This window comes from Spermophilus citellus, assembly GCF_964194105.1.
Source record: "Spermophilus citellus genome assembly, chromosome: 10".
Lineage (NCBI taxonomy): Eukaryota > Metazoa > Chordata > Mammalia > Rodentia > Sciuridae > Spermophilus > Spermophilus citellus.
In genome coordinates, this window is record NC_138197.1 from 39,103,068 (window position 1) to 39,111,315 (window position 8,248).

General features: G+C 42.1%; 1 protein-coding gene across 1 annotated transcript; it reads left to right on the plus strand.

Annotated features, from left to right (window-relative positions):
• The first annotated feature begins 3,416 nt into the window (after positions 1-3,416).
• APOLD1 (apolipoprotein L domain containing 1) lies at positions 3,417-8,119 on the plus strand. The gene is given in 3 exon segments (XM_081310203.1): positions 3,417-3,561; positions 3,564-3,566; positions 4,782-8,119. Coding segments are annotated over 3 exon segments (867 nt in total). The 5' UTR covers positions 3,417-3,441; the 3' UTR covers positions 5,526-8,119.
• Positions 8,120-8,248: the final 129 nt, after the last annotated feature.

Here is an 8,248-nt window from a genome sequence, read left to right on the forward strand (position 1 = left end):
CTACTACACTCTCCAGGGTTAGGAAGACTTCTCTCCTTAAAAAGCTCTTGGCCATAAGCTGAGGGTGTGGCTCAGAAGTAGAGTGTTTGCCTAGTGTGTGAGGTACTGGGTTTGAGCCTCTGAACCACATAAAAATAAAATAAAGACATTGTGTCCACCTAAAACTAAAACAAACAAACAAACAAACAAACTCTTGGCCTCTCTTCCTTCCTGGGCTGTATTCCCTTATGGTTCTAGACTTAGAATCCAAGTCTGTCCTGTTAGTGCTACACATCATGAATTTAACAGATCTGAAGGCTAGTCAGAGGGCCTGCCACCGATTTCTTTTTTTCCCTTCCTTCTTTCCTTCCTTCCATCAGTTATACATGACTGTTTCTGAGCCATCCATGGGCTGTGTGTGTGTGTGTGTGTGTGTGTGTGTGTGTGTGAGCTATGTGCATTTGAACTATATGAGGGGAGTAGTCTAGCATTGCATGCTGATTGGGCTGTGCTACCCAAGCGTACCTTTCCTCTCATTCTGCCTGTGATCTCACACAGCACCTGAGATGGGTGTGACTTGCCAAGATGTCAATCAATCTGCTGACCACAAGACATCACAAAGCAAGACTCCACCTTTTGAAACCCTATCCCCTGCCTTATTTGGTGAAGAACATTCCATCGAAGCTCCTGTTGTGTGCCCCCCACCCTATAAAGTAAGAGATTCCAGGTGGGTGCTCTCTTTCCAGAGCTGTCCAGTATGGAGCTGACCCTTAAGGTCGCAGAGCAGTCCCACCCTCGACATGAGAAACTCATATTTGTGTGTTGCATGGTTTCTTCACCGTTTTCTTAGTTTATTGCTGCAGCCAGCTCCTTTAAAACCAGCTCATTTCGTTGGCCCGGCCAGCTGGCAGGACACGACAGCAGAATGATCTTTGATTTATTGTACACAAATGGAGCATTTGTACCCAAAATAAGGTCATACCATTCGTGCAATCATATGTGTACCTAGGGTGAGAAGTGTCAGAAGACACTTAGCCCATTTATTGATTGGGTTGTTTGGGTTTTTTTTTTTCTTTTTTGGTGTTAAGTGTTTTGAGTTCTTAATATTTCCTAGAGATTTGTGCTCTTTCTAAAGTGCATGTGGCAAAAATTTGCTCCCCAAATGTAGGCTCTCTGTTCACCTCATTTCTTTTGTTGAGAAGAAGCTTTTTAGTTGAACTCCATACAATTTATTGATTTTTTATTTTATTTCTTGTGCTCTAGGAGTCTTGTAAGGAAGTTGGGGCCTAATCCAACATGATGAAGATTTGGGCCTACTTTTTCTTCTATTAGGTGTAAGGTCTCTGGTCTGATTCCTAGGTCCTTGATCCACTTTTGAGTTGAGTTTTTGCATGGTGAGAGATAGGGATTTAGTTTCATATTGCTGTATGTGGATTTCCAGTTTCCTAGCACCATTTGTTAAAGAGGCTCTCCTTTCTCCAATATATGTTTTTGGCACCTTTATCTAGTACGAGATAATTGTATTTATGAGGGTTTGTCTCTTTGTCTTTTATTCCATCACCATTTGCAACCTTTTCTCTCTAGGGTGTTATGCTACTAATGCTACTAATGCCCAACAAATAGTTTTGTTTAGAGTTTGAAGACACAGTCCACAGATTTTTTTGGAGAAACTGACCATAGAACTTTTGATCAAAATATCTTCAATTTACCAGGCATAGTGGTACATGCTAGCTACTCTGGAGAATTAAAGCAGGAGGATCACTTGAGCCTAGGAATTCAAGGCCAGCCTGGACAACATAGTGAGACCACCCTGCACCTCACCAAAAAAAAAAAAAAAAGGACGAATGCTGGATTGAAAGTGTTACATGTCAATTCTTGTAAATAATTTGCAATGTAAATAGGTTATTTCAGGCAGTAAAATTACAAGTAGCCCTAATAATCAAATGATTGGATCACCCCCCCTTCATAAAGAGGCAGATGTAGAAAAATGGGTTTTCAATACAGAGAATAGCAAATTCCAGGACATTGGCTGAGTTCAGTTCACATGTTGTCCATTCTCATAGATTTTCCACTCTTTCATTCTATTTTTGTACTATGATTACTGATACTTTGAAGAAGAGCCTGCATCCCAGAAAGACCCTGCATTCCTCGTTTATGAAATAAATATTTAATTGTGTTCATCTAAGCCCCAAACACGAAGGACAATGTGCGGAGAAGTTGGAGCATATGGTAACCGAAGTTTCAGAGTACAGCCTCTCCTAGTCCACCTTCTCAGTTTACCCTGGCTTACATCCCATTTGGAGGGCTTATGTGTATGGGGACAGAAGATATATTTGCCTACTTCTTACTTCAAAAGTACAGGTGGATACTGAAGGCATCTTGACCAAGGTTAAGGAGCTGAGGAGCTGCAGCCAGAATATCTGAACACTGACCAAGTTCAGAATAATCAAGTTCAAAATGACTGTGGATGTACATAGTAGAGGATGGTACTATGTTGATAAACAAATTATAAATTGTTGATAAATATAAGTTGTAAAAGCTAGTGACTTAATCGTATTCCAGAATGATATGGTTGTGAAGATTTTCCAAATGAATCAGAGAGTGGAGGCAATAATCATTTAATTGAAAAATCAATTTGGTCTTCCTAATCCAAAGGTGAGAATGTTACAGGGAGGGCCATGTGTTTGGGTCCCTGTGGTTATGACTGAGTTCACAGGTCTACTCAAGTTCCCAGATGCTGCGCTCATTTTTCCTTCCTGTATCATCCAAATAATTGTCTTTCAGCCCATGCTTCACTAACCTATAGATAGAATCCACTCATTTAACTTTCACAAGAGCCACAAATGAAAACCAGGGAAGCCATATCTGCTCTGCGGTGGAAAGGGTATAATTAGCTCTGTGTACAGCTTAACCCTACTGATTTTTCTGACTCATTTGGCCTGCAGTGTGCCCTTTCTGAGACCTCCTATGTTCTCCACGGTTGGAGATGCCCAAAACTACACGCAGCCCTTCTGGCGGGCGTGGCCTTGCATTCTTAAGACCGGGTAGAGCTGGCTGTACAGCTCAAGGATCACATGTGTTGAGCCACTCACAGATGCACAATACTATTTGAAATATAGGCGTGGGCTCTGAGTGGCTATATCAGATCCACCCGTCTCTTTTCTTTTTAAAAATGATTTTGACCTCTCAAGAAATACTATAATTGGTCAGCCTGGGGTGCGTTTGAAAGCCTCCGCGATGGCGTCATTGGCTATTCTCAGGAGAGGAAAGGCAGGGTATCGCCCCTGGGAGGATGACAACACTTGTTTCAAGTTGGGGAAGAGCCTGTGGTTCTCTTCCTGCGTTTGGGGGAAAGCGAACACACAATGTTCATTTCCTAAATACGGGATGTGCTGTGCTGGCAGGTCATTTTCCACCATGTCACATCCTTCTGGGTGAAGGCAGCAGGGGTCAGGGCAGGAAATGGCAAATTCTCAGAATGAGACAAAGCTTTCCCAGGGCGGCTATTGGTTCCCTGGAACTATAAAGCACACTCATCCAGAAACAGCCTCGGAATTTTCTTTCCTGGAGGCAGCCAGAAGTGAATGGTAAGTGGGGATTCTAGGATATCGTCTGAGAAATGGCCTTTGGATGGCAATACAAGGGTTGTAGCCTTGTCCAATATGTATCAGGGAAGTCTTTTTCTTATTTCTTCTTTTTACCTGGAAACATCACTTGTAGGTTGACTTATGGAAGCCTGAAAGTAAAATTAAGATTCAGAAGTCAGGAGATAAAGATGCTAAACTAGGCTCTGTGAAGAATCAGCTGCATCTAGAACATGTCTCTGGTTCAATTTCCTCATCTTCTAGATGAGAGTAGTGATTTTTGTCCTAATATCTCACAGTTTTGAAATGCTTTCTTTTTGTGGCTTATTTGCCACTTTAAAGAAATCCCTGACGGAGAAGACTACAGTTGACATGAAGATGGGAATCTCTGGTAACTAGGAAGGATGTACTTTTACCCCAGGATGTTCAGTTTTCTCTTTATTAGTCACCTTCCACTGGCTTCAATTCAATTTGGTACTAGATAGGTAACCCTCACTGAGTTGTCAAACAATGTTTTTGGCCACTTTATTTTTTCAAAGTTTTCTTGATATTTTTCCTTAATTATATTAAAGTTCCCTTAATTTTTAAAAGGAAGCTTTAAACACCTCAAGACATGGAGGCATTAATTGGATGTGATATCTTAGGCTTGATTCAAAGATAAGAGCCTGGAAGATTAGCAAACCAAAGAGAGTTGCTTCAGGCAAGAATCTAACTTAGAAAAATCAGTTTCTTAAATTTGAAAGACAATATTCTTTTGAGATTTTGGGTGACATCTTTTTTTACTTATCAGAGAAAGAGATGGGAAAAATGGTATTGGAAAATTCCTAGGATCCAAGTCTTCATTTGATGAAAGGCTAAAATGTTATCTTTCAAACAGCAAAGGCCTCCGTTTTGGAGTAGCCTTCTACCCCCACCCACCCCCATTTAAATATTTAACAGTTGATGCAGTCCATCTTTAGCGTTCCCTGGGAGAGAAGCAGAAGATGGCATTATTCCTATTTGCGTATGCGGATATAGTGTCTGAGAACTAGTGTGACTTGTTCCAGATCCCTGAACTTTGAGAACTTGACACATGACCCATTGGAAATGGACCGGTTTCACCTAGCGTGACAATAGAGGGTGTATTTAATTTTTGACGACTCTCACTTAGGTGAGGGAAGCACAGGCGTAGCGGCAGGCACCAAGGCTCCAGGTAATTGCTTTTCTGTGTCCCCTTAGGGCATGGAGCGGCCTGCGGCCTGGGAGCCGCAAGGTGCGGATTCGCTGCGTCGCTTCCAAGGGCTGTTGCTGGATCGCCGCGGCCAGCTCCACGGCCAGGTGCTGCGCCTGCGCGAGGTGGCCCGGCGCCTAGAGCGCCTCCGCCGGCGATCCCTGGCGGCCAATGTGGCGGGCAGCTCACTGAGCGCCGCGGGCGCAGTCGCTGCCATCGTGGGGCTTTCGCTCAGTCCTGTCACCCTGGGTGCCTCGCTTCTTGCGTCGGCTGTGGGACTAGGGGTGGCCACCGCCGGAGGGGCGGTCACCATCACGTCCGACCTCTCCCTGATCTTCTGTAATTCCCGGGAGGTGCGGAGGGTGCAGGAGATCGCGGCCACCTGCCAGGACCAGATGCGTGAGATCCTGAGTTGCCTGGAGTTCTTCTGCCGCTGGCAGGGCCGCGGGGACCGCCAGCTGCTGCAGAGCGGGAGGAACGCCTCCATGGCCCTGTACAACTCTGTCTACTTCATCGTCTTCTTTGGCTCACGTGGCTTCCTCATCCCCAGGCGCGCGGAGGGGGCCACCAAGGTTAGCCAGGCGGTTCTGAAGGCCAAGATTCAGAAACTGGCGGAGAGCCTGGAGTCCTGCACCGGGGCTCTGGACGAACTTAGTGAGCAGCTGGAGTCCCGGGTCCAACTCTGCACCAAATCCAGCCGTGGCCACGACCTCAGGATCTCTGCTGACCAGCCCGCAGGGTTGTTTTTCTGAGAACATCCTTTCCCCCTAATGACCTCGGCCTGAAACTACTCCCATGGGATGCTCCAGAAAAACACCACTTTGGGCTAAGAACTGAGTGCAAATAATGTGAAAGTGGGTGGGTGCTCACAGCCCTTTTCCCATCACTGACATGCAGCCTGGGCTTGCATATTAGGAACTTCTCACTCGTGTGATTCTAATGGAGTTTGTGACCTGAAAACTCTTTTCCCTTTATCAAGAACCTTTTAGACCTCACATAGCTGTGCAGATACACCTGTTTTAGAGTTATTTCTAGTGGTAGGGGCGGGTCCCTGACCCCACCCTGATGATTTGAGCTGGGGCTGGAGAGGGTGCCACCCTCTGGTTTCTCTCCAAATCTCACTAGGCTTTGAGGTCCTCAAAATGCCTGTGAGAGGAGACACTTGCTTTAAAATCTCTCTTCAGGAGTTTCTGATAAAAAGAACTCCAGAATCCTGTTTGGGACCCAGAAAGGGCCAGGAGCTGACATGCCCTCTTCTTCCTGCCCCGCCCACAAAGTGTGGACCCAGGACTGGCTCATTAGTACCATCCAGGAACTTGCTGGGATCACCTAGTAAGTTCTTGTACTCGATCCCAGATTTAAGGAAGCATAAAGTCTGAATGTGGGGCCCAGCAACGTGTGTTTAACAAGTCCGCAGATGATTCTGATGTACACTAAGCCTTGAAAAACCACTGCAACAAATGTCAATTTATGGTCCCTTCAATGAGACTTCTCAAAGTCTCACGGCCTCTCTAGGGGCTCCTTGGTCTTCAGAGTCATTCACAGAAAGGCAAAGACTGTCCTAGAAGCAAAAGAAAGAATGTATGTGCGAGCAAGCCCGCTGGTCAACCCATCCTGGGGAAATTTTCCACAAGAACTAAGGGATGTAGCTCAATAAGTCCATAAGAGGGCAGTGTCGCCCACTCATTATAGAAACTGGTACAGAAAGGAATGTGAATTTACCAGAAACAGATATTTCCCTATTATTTTATCTGAGAACTCCAGACTACAAGTATTTATTTATTTTAAGTTTGCTATTTAATAAATGTTTATTATTTTCATTTAATTTTATTTACTCACCGAATAGTATGTTTCTGAATGGAAGACTACTGAGGCTTTTTTTATTTTTTAACTGAGGCTTTTTTTTTTTAAAGAAATGAAATTGAGTTTGATTTTCTAAGGGGTCTTTCTTATTCAGAGGGATTTTTTTTCCTCTAGTGTTTTAAGTAATTTTTAAAAATAAGTGTGGGGAGTTCTGAACAGAGGGACCAGGAGCTGATTTTAAGCTTGTATATGATGGAGGCTTGAATTGTGGGATATATAAATGATGAAGCATATTTATCCTGAAGGTACTTTGCCAGAAGATAACACTTGACCTGGAAAAAGAACTTATATAGTTTAGGAAATTTTTTTAAAAATTCAAGGAAATTGAAAGAAGTACTTAGTCCTTGGAAATGTGATGTCCTATGAAGTTATGTATTATGGGTGATAGACAAAATAGTTTGTGTTAGGTTGTTACGGTGATGTGTCACATTTTGACTTTGGGGACTGTAAGAAACCTGTTAGTTATGTCTAAGAAAATACTTTTCATTTCTTCAATTTCCATTCCTAAATTGTGATGTTGAAAAATAAGTTGGAAAGTCTCTGGGTTACATACAAAAAACTTGGCTGTATTATTCAATATGCTATAAATTTATCTAGCCTACACCCATGCTTCCCAATGATGACAGTGTGTCTGAGGAATTATAATTTTAGCAGTAGGGGGAAGGTTTTGCTTTCCTTCTAAGTTGCAGTTGGTCTATGTCCTGGTTTATTATGAAATTAATATTGTCTTTTAAAAAAAATAGTGTAATTTCCCAGACTGCCTTGCATAGATGCTAGCACTGTAGATCACCAGAATGTACTTCACATTGCTGTCGTGTTAAATCATAAAGGTATAGCCATCATTTATTGATGCTTAAACTTGAATTATATTCTTCCAGTGTCTGAACTGTTCCCTAGAAATAAATGGGCAATTTTGAAAGCAGCAGCAATAGTAGCGACAAACTTTTTCTTATTATTTGGGTATTTTAGTATACCAAAGTTATAAACTTCTGGAGTTATTACTTTATTTTAGTGGCCCACTTTACATCTTTGGAAATGTGTCTGCTTTTGAACAATAGTTACACATAGTAGAAATTCAATAAATGCATCTGAATAATTTAATTAACTGGCTGTATTAATAGGAATTTGTTGATAATGAAATATCATCTGTCATCTTATTTGTCTGATATAAAGATTGGAACCTCTACCAGTGTTTAATCAATTTCAGCTAAATTGATCCTAGGAAAAAATATTTCTTTCTTTCATGGGAATGTGAATAAGGCTTTTCCTTAAGGTCTTCATTCTATAAACAAACAGGTTGCAATGGTATGTTGTAAAGGGAAGGGAAAGGTGTATTTAGATTATAAGTACTACACAAAAATGTCAGGGTTTGAAAATGCATGTGTTTGTACTAAATGTTTAAGTGCTTCTCTTTTTTGTTTCTTGGGTTTACAATCATTTGGATTATTTTATTTCACAATAAAAGATATTCATGTGGTTCTGCGTTTCAAAGATTCATATATTCCATGCCATATTCTGTTCCATTAAAAAAACAATCCTTAGCAAATATTTTGATTCTAATTGCTTTGATGCACTTACCTGAAGACACTTGTCATTTCCAATATGGTAAATG